This window comes from Heterodontus francisci, chromosome 11 (assembly GCF_036365525.1).
Source record: "Heterodontus francisci isolate sHetFra1 chromosome 11, sHetFra1.hap1, whole genome shotgun sequence".
NCBI classification, from domain to species: domain Eukaryota; kingdom Metazoa; phylum Chordata; class Chondrichthyes; order Heterodontiformes; family Heterodontidae; genus Heterodontus; species Heterodontus francisci.
This window is the reverse complement of record NC_090381.1, coordinates 76,182,935-76,196,435: the sequence shown is the minus strand read 5'-3', so window position 1 is coordinate 76,196,435 and position 13,501 is coordinate 76,182,935. Positions and strand designations below refer to the sequence as shown.

General features: G+C 43.6%; 1 protein-coding gene across 5 annotated transcripts in view; it reads left to right on the top strand.

Annotated features, from left to right (window-relative positions):
• LOC137375309 (polyamine-transporting ATPase 13A3-like) overlaps window positions 1–13,501 on the top strand; it is a 251,151-nt gene that overhangs the window by 112,972 nt on the left and 124,678 nt on the right. For all 5 annotated transcript variants that reach the window (XM_068042279.1, XM_068042277.1, XM_068042275.1 and 2 more), the window contains exon 4: window positions 3,886–4,077. In XM_068042279.1, coding sequence (XP_067898380.1) covers window positions 3,886–4,077 — 192 coding nt within the window. The remainder of the gene's footprint in view (window positions 1–3,885; window positions 4,078–13,501) is intronic.

Sequence of the window (13,501 nt, the reverse complement as noted above, 5' to 3'; positions counted from 1 at the left end):
GAGGTAACATACCATCCGGGAGTCTCGTTCGTGACCACAGAATCTTCTGTCTGTTCCTCTAACCATTGAATCTCCTATCACTATCGCTTTCCTATTCTCCCCCCTTCCCTTCTGAGCCACTGAGCCAGGCTCAGTGCCAGAGACCTGGCCACTGTGGCTTTCCTTTGGTACGTCCCCCCCCCAACCGTATCCAAAACGGTATACGTATTATTGAGGGGAACGGCCACAGGGGATCCCTGCACTGTGCGCCTATTCCCTTTCCCTCCCCTGACGGTCACCCAGCTACCTTTATCCTGTAACTTAGGTGTCACTACTTCCCTATAACTGCTCTCTATCACCCCCTCAGCCTCCTGAATGATCTGAAGTTCATCCAGCTCCAGCTCCAGTTCCCTAACGCGGTCTGCGAGGAGCTGGAGTTGGGTGCATTTCTCACAGGTGAAGTCAGCAGGGACACAAGTGGTGACCCTCACCTCCCACATCCTGCAAGAGGAGCATGCAACTGCCCTAGCTTCCATCCCCTTCGCACTAAATGGACAACAGAGATTTAAAGGAAAACCTTACCTTACCAAACCCTCCACACAAGAGTCCTTTTTTTTTGGTTAGAAGAGGAGGATGGGTGGGAGACACTACACTTGTAGTGTTTCGGGTTTAGCCACTGCCCAAATATATCGATTTACTTACCCAGCAGTCCCCTGGTCCGCCGAAACAAAAGTTAATTTACTTTCAGCTGAAACTCACCTTCCCAGCTGATACCTCGCTCGCACTATCGCTGCTTGAGAAAAAGCTGCTGCAACAAAAGGTAAGTTATTTTAAACTTCCCAAATATATAGGTTTACTTACCCAGCAGTCCCCTGGTCCGCCGAAACAAAAGGTAATTGTCGCAATTTTTCTCCATCTGGAATTTCTGCTTTCTAAAATATGATTTTAAACAAAATAAAACATGTAAAAATTATATATTTTACAATTTATGATTACATTTTTCCATTGAATTGTATTTTGTGCCTTTTAATGCTTTCATGAAAGGATTGTCTTCGTCTTCAGGTTCACCCAAATGTCTGGCCTGCACTTAATATTTTTTCCCCAGAGCTGTGACTGTATTATCTGAATGCATTCATACAGTCTGAGCATTTGTAGTGCATGCAATTTCCCAGGATGCATTTAGAGAGCTGAACTTCTCAAATATTTTTCTTTGGCTTCTTGCAGTTTCCTGTCCTGTTATTTTTCTCAATTATTTGAAGGGCAAATGGGCAAACTTCAAATGCTTTATTCAAGAAACGTTTATAATGTATTTTTTAAACATAAATATTGTGTGTGTAAGATATAGAAAAAAAACTAAACTGTAGTGATTATACTTGTGTTCTGTACATTTCAGAGTGTATGAAGCAGAGAGTGCCTTTCCTCATCCTAATTTGAGTTAATATTTCAATTATATATTATATATATATATAAAAATAAATTGGATTCTTCAAATTTAAAAGCAAAGGAGTTGAATTTTGTTACTACAATATTTTAATTTTCATACCGGAGAGAGACGTGCAGAGATAGATATACGCATCCAGGAGCTAGTCACAAAGCACCAAATTTATTGTTTGCAGAGATGCAGTTAAATGTTACCAAAGGTCAGTGTTACCAGAGATGGAATCCCTTCTCATTTGGTGATGCCAAACCCGTGGTTTCCCCCTCCACCCATCCACTTCTGACAGCAGGAATGCATAAGCAAGCCAACCCACACATTCCATACTCTGGATTCACCATCCAGTTTTGCCAAACTCCGGATTCCCTTTGAACGGTGGTACCAGACCAATGGGCCGAAATGCCCATTTTGCCAAATATAATCCCAATGCAGTACTGTTAAACTCCAGAACCATCTCCCAGTTCTACCATGTAAAAACCCAGAATTACCATCATTGCTACTAAGGTGCACAACTACCTTCAAGTAGGAAAAATAAATAATTCTAAGTCAATGAGACCAGTGCTGACACCAGCAGAGATTTTTTAAATTGTAATTCCTAATGGTCTCAGTTTTGGGAGCCAACAAAAAGTTGTGTTCTTCTAAGAATGTGGCTTATATGTAATACTTGAGGGGAAGCTGTAATACTGGATGTTGAATCTATAATTTTGATATTTTGGTTATGCATTGCAACAGGGAAATCCGGAGACAAAAGTGATGTCAAGGACATAGCTGTTTCTGAATGTTGGATAGGAAGAATTTCACTGGCTTTTTTTGTCCCTTTCATCCTCCATTTATTGCCCAGTTAGGCACGACTTGGCTGGGTGGGTAGGAAATTGCCCATCTCTAAATTCCTGGCAGTGCCGTTCTGTAATTAGCTAATGGGAACTGCGTATTGGAGTTATGATGCACATTTTACTGTGTGAAATTGCTGTGGTGCTGAATTGTGGATTTGTAATATTGAATCTCGAGGTTAGAGATTCTCTCCTTTTACATATTAAACTTTTAATTCATTAAATTGAGAAGGAGGAAATTCAACATATGTTCAAACTTCATGCTATGATGAATAAACAATGAAGAATAAACTTACATACGAACATATATACGAATTAGGAGCAGGAGTAGGCTGCTTCATCATTCAACAAGATCATGGATGATCTGATTGTAACCTTAACTCCACATTCCCACCTACCCCCGATAACCTTTCACCCACTTGCTTATCAAGAATCTATCTCCATCTGCCTTAAAAAAATATTCAAAGACTCTTCTTCCACCACCATTTTGAGGAAGAGAGCTCCAAAGACTCACAACGCTCAGAGCAAAATGTTTTCCTCATCTCTGTCCTAAATAGGCGACCCCTTATTTTTAAACAGTGACCCCTAGTTCTAGATTTTCCACAAGAGGAAACATCCATTCCACATCCACCCTGTCAAGACCCCTCGGGATCTTATAGGTTTCAATCAAGTCACCTCTTATCCTTCTAAACTCCAGTGGATACAAGCCTAGTCTGTCCAACCTTTCCTCATAAGACGACCCGCCCATTTCAGGTATTAGTCTAGTAAAGCTTCTCTGAACTGCTTACAATGCATTTACATCCTTCCTCAAATAAGGAGACCAAAACTCTACATGCACATTATTTATATTTATAAAGCACCTTTCAAGACCTCAGGACATTCCAAAGCTTTGCAGCCAGGAAAACATGTAGCAGCATAGTTAGTTAGACTTGTTTGTGTATATTTAGGTTTTAAAATTTTTGCCCACAAAGTTGCTGGAAGTGCGAGCTTGTAACAGTGCAGCAAAGGCTACATGGCATCTGGAACCCTGGTGGAGAATGGGATAGACACTGTATCTCCTTAACCAATGAGAATAAAGGATTGAGAAATAAACAGAATAAATGCTGAGAAGGACGGTGCATTCAATGTAAACTCTGATACAAAGAGAAATAAAGAAAAATTGGATTAGAGAGAGGATAAAAAAAAGTAAGGAAAAATATTAATTTTTAAAACTTGATGTTTTTAAAATCTAAAACAGTTCACAACCTAATGGAATGAGGCTCCACACTTGTAATTCCTTTCTGGGCTGGGCAAGAGAGATTAATTGCAAGTCATTAACAATAATAATGTTAAAAGGGTATGTTTTCTGGTGAGTTCAGTGGGCAATTAATGTGCAATTGCAGCAACTTCATGAAAATCAGAGGCTTTTGCACAGCTAACAGTGGAACGTTGCAAAGCCAGAAATTCATTGGAGGTTTGCAGTTCATAGGCTATCTCTTTCTCTCCAACTACTGGTCCATTTGTGCATTGATAGCAGCGTGCATTGTTTAGACGCTGTTATTTTTTCAGTAAAATCTAGTCTGACATGGCCACTAAAGTTAATGTGTGTCAAAGCTTCAGTTTTTAGGTCAGAGTTTTTGAAAAACATCTTCTTTATTTCAGGATGAATTCAAGATATGGTTTCGGGCAAAGGTTTACAAATTACTTTCTCCTGGGACAGATCCAATGGAGAATTTGGAACCCCGAATTAGTAAATCAGTGGAAAATGGACATGAAAACTACACAACTGGGCATCCTGTTGACGGTAACAAAATGCTGCTGCTACGGAACGTACCAGAGACTGAAGCAGTACTGGTAAGAGATCATAGAATCATATAAATTTATAGCGCAGAAAAAACCAATTGAGCCGTGACAACTTACTTCGGTTGTGGGTAAAATGTTGGAAAAGGTTATAAGAGACAGGATTTATAATCATCTTGAAAAGAATAAGTTCATTTGCGATAGTCAGCACGGTTTTGTGAAAGGTAGGTCGTGCCTAACAAACCTTATTGAGTTTTTCGAGAAGGTGACCAAACAGGTGGATGAGGGTAAAGCCGTGGATGTGGTGTATATGGATTTCAGTAAGGCGTTTGATAAGGTTCCCCACGGTAGGCTATTGCAGAAAATACGGAAGTATGGGGTTGAAGGTGATTTAGAGCTTTGGATCAGAAATTGGCTAGCTGAAAGAAGACAGAGGGTGGTGGTTGATGGCAAATGTTCATCCTGGAGTTTAGTTACTAGTGGTGTACCGCAAGGTTCTGTTTTGGGGCCACTGCTGTTTGTCATTTTTATAAATGACCTGGATGAGGGTGTAGAAGGGTGGGTTAGTAAATTTGCGGATGACACGAAGGTCGGTGGAGTTGTGGATAGTGTCGAAGGGTGTTGTAGGGTACAGAGGGACATAGATAGGCTGCAGAGCTGGGCTGAGAGATGGCAAATGGAGTTTAATGCGGAGAAGTGTGAGGTGATTCACTTTGGAAGGAGTAACAGCAATGCAGAGTACTGGGCTAATGGGAAGATTCTTGGTAGTGTAGATGAGCAGAGAGATCTTGGTATCCAGGTACATAAATCCCTGAAAGTTGCTACCCAGGTTAATAGGGCTGTTAAGAAGGCATATGGTTTGTTAGCCTTTATTAGTAGGGGGATCGAGTTTCGGAGCCACGAGGTCATGATGCAGCTGTACAAAACTCTGGTGAGGCTGCACCTGGAGTATTGCGTGCAGTTCTGGTCACCGCATTATAGGAAGGATGTGGAAGCTTTGGAAAGGGTGCAGAGGAGATTTACTAGGATGTTGCCTGGTATGGAAGGAAGGTCTTACGAGGAAAGGCTGAGGGACTTGGGGTTGTTTTCGTTAGAGAGAAGGAGGAGGAGAGGTGACTTAATAGAGACATACAAGATAATCAGAGGGTTAGATAGGGTGGATAGTGAGAGTCTTTTTCCTCGGATGAGGATGGCAAACACGAGGGGACATAGCTTTAAGTTGAGGGGTGAAAGATATAGGACAGATGTCAGAGGTAGTTTCTTTACGCAGAGAGTAGTAGGGGCGTGGAACGCCCTGCCTGCAACAGTAGTAGACTCGCCAACTTTAAGGGCATTTAAGTGGTCATTGGATAGACATATGGATGTAAATGGAATAGTGTAGGTCAGATGATCGGCGCAACATCGAGGGCCGAAGGGCCTGTACTGCGCTGTAATATTCTAATTCTAATTCTAACTTGTGCTGGTGCTAACTCTTGAACTGGAATTATCTACTCTAATCCTATTTTCTTTCCTCATCCTATATACTTGTATATTTCTTTTTAATACTTATTGAAATCTACTTTGCATAATTTTGTTTCTGCTTTAATAGTTGCTAAAGCAACTGTTCCAATAATCCTCTAAACTGCCTTCCTTAATCTTCGAGTAAGAATCCTCAATCTATGCCCTCTTATTGCTGATTCACAAACCAGGAGGAACAATGTTATTGTCTGTACACTCTCAAATGCTCTATGAACTTTTGAAAACTTTTATTGAGTGTCTTGTGAGAAAATGCAAAATTTTCAAGTCTTTGTTCAAAGCTATAACCTTTTATTCCTGATATCCCTCTCGTGATTCTTCACTGTATCCATTGGATGGCTCCACTATCCCACCTATAAAGGAGTGCCTATAACTGTATGGAATACTCCCTACTGTGGCCTAACTGGCATCTCAAAAAATTAACATCACTTTCACGGCTTTTATAATTAATGCCTGCATGTGTAAAACCCCAAATCCTATTTGTCTTTTTGTATATTCCTTTCTGCTGCTACACAAATCTTTAAAGCTGAGAATATCATCATTCCTAGATAATCCTACATACAAACATATGAATTAGGAGCAGAAGTAGGCCATTCGGCCCCTCTAGCTTGCTCTGCCATTCAGTAAGATCATGGCTGATCTGTTTGTGTCTTGAATTCCAAACTCCCATCCACCTTGCCTAACAAAAATCTATCGACCCCCGCCTCCACCACCTTCTGAGTTCCAAAGTCGGACAACCCTCTGAGAGAAAAAACTTCTCCTCATCTCTGTCCTAAAAGGGCAACCCTTAATTTTAAAACAGTGCCTCCTAGTTCTGGACTCACCCGCAAGAGGAAACATCCTTTCCACATCCACCTTGTCAAGACTGTTGAGGATCTTATAAACTATAATCAAGTGTCCCCTCACTCTTCTAAACTCCAATGAAAACAAGCCCAGTCTGTCCAACCTTTCCTAATAAGACAACCCGCTCATTCCAGGTATCAATCCAGTAAACCTGCCCTGAATCGCCTCCAACACATTCACATCCTTCCAATGCATTCACTTCCTTCCTTAAATAAGGAGACCAAAACTGCACACAGTATTCAAGATGTGGTCTCACCAATGCCTTGTATAACTGAAGCAACACATCCTTACTTTTATTTTCAATTCCTCTTGTAATAAAGGATAGCCTTCTATATTACTTGCTGTACCTGCATACAAACTTTTTGTGACTCATACAGTAGAACACCTAGATCCCTCTACACCTCTGAGTTCTGCATTCGTTCTCCATTTAAGTAATACTCTTTTTTATTCTTCCTGCCAAAGTGAAAACTTCACGCTTTCCCGCATTATACTCCATCAGCCAGATTTTTGACCACTCACTTAACCTATCTATATCGGTCTGCAACCTCCTTATGTCCTCTTCACAACATACTTAAGGGGAGGCAGCGTGTAGTGGTATTGTCACTGGACTAGTAACCCAGAGACCCACGGTAATTCTCTGGGGACATGGGTTCGAATCCCACCATAGCAGAAGGTGTAATTTGAATTCAATTAATAAATCTGGAATTTAAAAAAAAAGCGAGTCTAATGATGGCCATGAAACCATTGCCGATTGTTGTAAAAACCCATCTGGTTCACTAATAAAGAACATAGAACAGTACAGCACAGGAACAGGCCATTCGGCCCTCCAAGTCTGTGCCGATCTTGTTGCCTGTCTAAACTAAAACCTTCTGCACTTCCGGGGTCCGTATCCCTCAATTCCCATCCTATTCATGTATTTGTCAAGATGCCTCTTAAACATCGCTATCATACCTGCTTCCATCACCTCCCCCGACAGCAAGTTCCAGGCACTCACCACCCTATGTGTAAAAAACTTGCCTCGTACATCCCCTCTAAACTTTGCCCCTCGCACCTTAAACCTATGACCCCTAGTAACTGACTCTTTCACCCTGGGAAAAAGCTTCTGACTATCCACTCTGTCCATGCCACTCGTAACTTTGTAAACCTCTATCATGTCGCCCCTCCACCTCCGTAGTTGCAGTGAAAGAAATTTCTTTTAGGGAAGGAAATCTGCTGTCCTTACCTGGTCTGGCCTACATATCATTCTTAAATGCCCTCTGAAATGGCCGAGCAAGCCACTCAGTTGTATCTAACCGCTAGTCAATAAAACAGAATGAAACTGACCACCCAGCATCGACCTAGGCACTGGAAACGAAAATGGCAAACCCAGCCCCATTGATCATAAGATCCTAAGAACTAGGAGCAGGAGTAGGCCGTCCGGCCCCTCGAGCCTGCTCCGCCATTCAATAAGATCATGGCTGATCTTTTCGTGGACTCAGATCCACTTACCCGCGCTCTCACCGTATCCCTTAATTCCTTTATTGTTCAAAAAGATATCTACCTTAACTTTAAAAACGTTTACTGAAGAAGCGTCAATTACTTCACTGGGCAAGGAATTCCATTGATTAACAACCCTCTGGGTGAAGAAGTTCCTTCTTAATTCAGTCCTAAATCTGCTCCCTCTAATCTTGAGGCAATGCCCTCTTGTCCTAGCTTCACCTGCCAGTGGAAACATCCTCTCTACTTGTATCTTATCTATTCCCTTCATAATTTTATATGTTTCTATAAGATCCCCCCTCATTCTTCTGAATTCCAATGAATATAATCCCAATCTACTCAGTCTCTCCTCATAAAATCACCAACCCCCTCAACTCCGGAATCAACCTAGTGAACCTCCTCTGCACCTTCTCCAGTGCCAGTACATCCTTTCTCAAGTAAGGAGACCACAGTGGCGCAGTGGTTAGCACCGCAGCCTCACAGCTCCAGGGACCCGGGTTCGATTCCGGGTACTGCCTGTGTGGAGTTTGCAAGTTCTCCCTGTGTCTGCGTGGGTTTTCTCCGGGTGCTCCGGTTTCCTCCCACAAGCCAAAAGACTTGCAGGTTGATAGGTAAATTGGCCATTATAAATTGTCACTAGTGTAGGTAGGTGGTAGGGAAATATAGGGACAGGTGGGGATGTTTGGTAGGAATATGGGATTAGCGTAGGATTAGTATAAATGGGTGGTTGATGTTCGGCACAGACTCGGTGGGCCGAAGGGCCTGTTTCAGTGCTGTATCTCTAATCTAAAACTGCACACAGTACTCCAGCTGCGGCCTCACCAGTACCTTATACAGCTGCAACATAACCTCTCTGCTTTTAAACTCAATCCCTTTAGCAATGAAGGACAAAATTTCATTTGCCTTCCTAATTACTTGCTGTACCTGCACACCAACCTTCTGTGATTCATGCACAAGGACACCCAGGTCCCTCTGCATAGCAGCATGCTGCAACTTTTTACCATTCAAGTAATAATCCTTTTTACTGTTACTCCTACCGAAATGAATGACTTCACATTTATTAACATTGTATTCCATCTGCCAGACCTTTGCCCACTCACTCAATGTATCTATGTTCCTCTGCAAAGTTTCACAGTCATCTGCACACTTTGCTCTGCCACTCATCTTAGTGTTATCTGCAAACTTTGACACCCTACACGTGGTCCCCAACTCCAAATCATCTATATAAATTGTAAATAATTGCGGTCCCAACACCGATCCCTGAGGCACACCACTAGTGACTGATTGCCAACCAGAATAACACTCATTTATCCCCACTCTCTGCTTCCTGTTAGTCAACCAATCCTCTATCCATGCTAATACTTTACCCCTAACGCCATACATCCTTATCTTATGCAGCAGCCTCTTGTGCGGTACCTTGTCGAAGGCCTTTTGGAAATCTAGGTACACCACATCCACTGGGTCCCCATTGTCCACCTTGCTCGTAATGTCATCATAGAATTCCAAAAGATTTGTCAAGCATGACCTGCCCTTCATGAACCCATGCTGCGTCTGCCCAACGGGACAATTTCTATCGAGATGCCCTGCTATTTCTTCCTTGATAATAGACTCAAGCATCTTCCCCACTACAGAGGTTAAGCTAACCGGTCTATAATTCCCCATCTTTTGTCTACTTCCCTTTTTAAACAGTGGCGTCACATCTGCTGTTTTCCAATCTGCTGGGACTACCCCAGAGTCCAGCGAATTTTGGAAAATTACCGCCAGTGCACCTGCTATTTCTCCCGCCATCTCTTTTAGTACCCTGGGATGCATTCCATCAGGGCCAGGAGACTTATCAATCCTTAGCTCCATTAGCTTGCCCAACACTACCTCTTCCGTAATAATGATTGTTTCCAGGTCCTCACCTACGTTCGTCTCTTTGTCAATTACTGGCATGTTATTAATGTCCTAAACTGTGAAGACCGATACAAAATACCTGTTCAATGCCTCGGCCATTTCATCATATCCCATAACTAAATTCCCCTTCTCATCCTCTAAAGGACCAACGTTTACTTTAGCCACTCTTTTTTGTTTTATATATTTATAGAAACTTTTGCTATATGTCTTTATATTCTGTGCTAGTTTTTTCTCATGTTCTATCTTACTTTTTCTTTCTAGCTCTTTTTGTGGCTTTCTGTTGACCTTTAAAGTTTTCCCAATCTTCTAGTTTCATGCTGTTTTTGGCCACTTTGTATGCCTTCTCTTTCAATTTGATAGCCTCCCTTATTTCCTTAGACACCCATGGCAGATTACCCCTTTTCTTCCAGTCCTTCCTTTTCACTGGAATATACTTTTGCTGAGCACTTTGAAAAATTGCTTTGAAAGTCCTCCACTGCTCATCAACTGTCCCACCATAAATTCCTTACTAACATCTGGGGGCTTGTGCCAAAGTTGGGAGTGCTTTCCCACAGACTAGTCCAGCAACAGCCTGACACAGTCATACTCATGGAATCATACCTGACAGACAATCTCCCAATCACTGCCATCACCATCCCCAGGTATGGCCTGTCCCACCGCCAGGACAGACCCAGCAGAGGTGGCGGCACAGTGGTATACAGTGGAGAGGGAGTTGCCCTGGGAGTCCTCAACATCGACTCCGGACCCCATGAAGTCTCTTGGCATCAGATCAAACATGGGCAAGGAAACCTCCTGCTGTTTACCACCTACCACCCTCGCTCAGCTGATGAATCAGTACTCCTCCATGTTGATCACCACTTGGCGGAAGCACTGAGGGTGGCAAGGGTGCAGAATGTACTCTGAGTGGGGGACTTCAATATCCATCATCAAGAGTGGCTCAGGAGCACCACTACTAACCAAGCTGGTTGAGTCCTAAAGGACATATCTGCTAGACTGGGTCTATGGCTGGTGGTGAGAGGGAAAAACATGCTTGACCTCGTCGTCATCAATCTGGCTGCTGCAGATGCATCTGTCCATGGCAGTATTGGTAGGAGTGACCACCGTACAGTCCTTGTGGAGACAAATTCCCACCTTCACATTGAGGATACCCTCCATCATGTTATATAGCCCTGTCACCGTGCGAAATGGGATAGATTTTGAACCGATCTAGCAATGCAAAACTAGGCATCCATGAGGTGCTGTGGGCCATCAGCAGCAGCACAATTGTACTCCACCACAGTCTATAACCTCATGGCCTGGCATATTCTCCACTCCACCATTACCATCAAGCCAGGAGACCAACCCTGGTTCAATGAAGAGTGCAGGAGGGCAGGCCAGAAGCAGCACCAGACATTACTCAAAATGAGGTGTCAACTTGGTGAAACTACAACACAGGACTACCTGGGTGCCAAACAGCGTAAGCAGCATGTGATAGACAGAGCTAAGCGATCCCATAACCAATGGATCAGATCTAAGCTCTGCAGTCCTGCCACATCCAGCCATGAATGATGGTGGACAATTAAACAACTAACTGGAGGAGGTCGCTTGAAAAATATCCCCATCCTCAATGATGGGGGAGCCCAGCTATCAGTGCAAAAGATAAGGCTGAAGCATTTGCAACACTCTTCAGTCAGAAGTGCCAAGTTGCTGATCCATCTCAGCCTCCTCCTGAAGTTCCCAGCATCACAGATGCCAGACTTCAGCCAATTCGATTCACTCCACGTGATATCAAGAAACGACTGAAGGCACTGGATACTGAAAAGGCTATGGGCCCTGACAATATTCCGGCAATAGTACAGATGACCTGTGCTCCAGAACTTTCCGCGACCCTAGCCAAGCTGTTCCAGTACAGCTACAACACTGGCATCTACCTGGCAATGTGGAAAATTTCCCAGCTATGTCCTGTACACAAAAAGCAGGACAAGTCCAACCCAGTCAATTACTGCCCCAACAGCCTACTCTCGATCATCAGTACAGTGATGGAAGGTGTCATCAACAGTTCTATCAAGCGGCATTTGCTTAGCAATAACCTGCTGAGTGACACTCAGTTTGGGTTCCGACAGGGCCACTCAGCTTCAGACCTCATTACAGCCTTGGTTCAAACATGGACAAAAGAGCTGAACTCCAGAGGTGAGGTGAGAGTGACTGCCTTTGACATCAATGCAGTATTTGACTGAGTATGGCATCAGGGATCCCTAGCAAAACTGGAGTCAATGGGAATCGGGAGGGAAAACTCTCCATTGGTTGGAGTCATACCTAGCGCAAAGGAAGATGGTTGTGGTTGTTGCAGATCAATCATCTCAGCTCCAGGACATTACTGCAGGAGTTCCTCAGGGTAGTGTCCTAGGCCCAACCATCTTCAGCTGCTTCATCAACGACCTTCCTTCAATCATAAGGTCAGAAGTGGGGATGTTCGCAGACGATTGCACAATGTTCAACACCATTCTTGACTCCTCAGATACTGAAGCAGTCTGTGTAGAAATGCAGCAAGACCTGGACAACATCCAGGCTTGGGCTGATAAGTGGCAAGTAATATTCGAGCCACACAAGTGCCAGGCAATGACCATCTCCAACATGAGAGAATCTAACCATCTCCCCTTGACATTCAATGGCATTACGATCGCAGAAGCCCCCACTGTCAACATCCTAGGAGTTGCCATTGACCAGAAACTGAACTGGAGTAGCCATATAAATACTGTGGCTACAAGAGCAAGTCAGAGGCTAGGAATTCTGCGGCGAGTAACTCACCTCCTGACTCCCCAAAGCCTGTCCACCATCTACAAGGCACAAGTCAGGAGTGTGATGGAATACTCTCCACTTGCCTGGATGGGTGCACCTCCAACAACACTCAAGAAGCTCAACACCATCCAGGACAAAGCAGCCCGCTTGATTGGCACCCCATCTACAAACAGTTCACTCCCTCCACCACTGACGCACAGCAGCAGCAGCAGTGTGTACTATCTACGCATTGCAGCAACGCACCAAGTCTCCTTTGACAGCACCTTCCAAACCCGCGACTTCTACCAACTAGAAGGACAAGGGCAGCAAATGCATGGGAACACTACCACCTACAAGTTCCCCTCTAAGTCACACACCGTCCTGACTAGGAACTATATTGCCGTTCCTTCACTGTTGTTGGGTCAAGATCCTGGAATTCCCTTCATAACAGCACTGTGGGTGTACCTACATCAGATGGACTGCTTCTCAAAGGCAATTGGGGATGGGCAATAGATGCTGGCCTAGCCAGTGACGCCCACATCCCATAAATGAATAAAAAAACATACTTTTCTACCTATCTTTGTGTCATCTGCAAATTTAGCTGCCATGCCATTGCTCCCCTCATCTAAGTTATTGATATAAATTGTGAAACGTTGAGGCCCCAGCAAGACCTGTGCGGGACTCCACTCGTCACATCCTGCCAATCAGAAAAGGACCTATTTATTCATACTCTGTTTTCTGCCAGCCAGCCAATCTTCTATTCATGCTAATATGTTACCCCTACACCATGAGCCCCTACTTTGCGCAATAATCTTTTATGTGGCACCTTGTCAAATGCCTTCTGGAAATTCAAGTACAGTGCGTCAACAGGCTCCCTTTATACACAGCACATGTTACTCCTTCAAAGCACTCCAATAAATTAGTTAAACATGATCTCCCTTTCACAAAGCCATGCTGACTATTCCCAATTACCCTGAGTTTTTCTAAATGC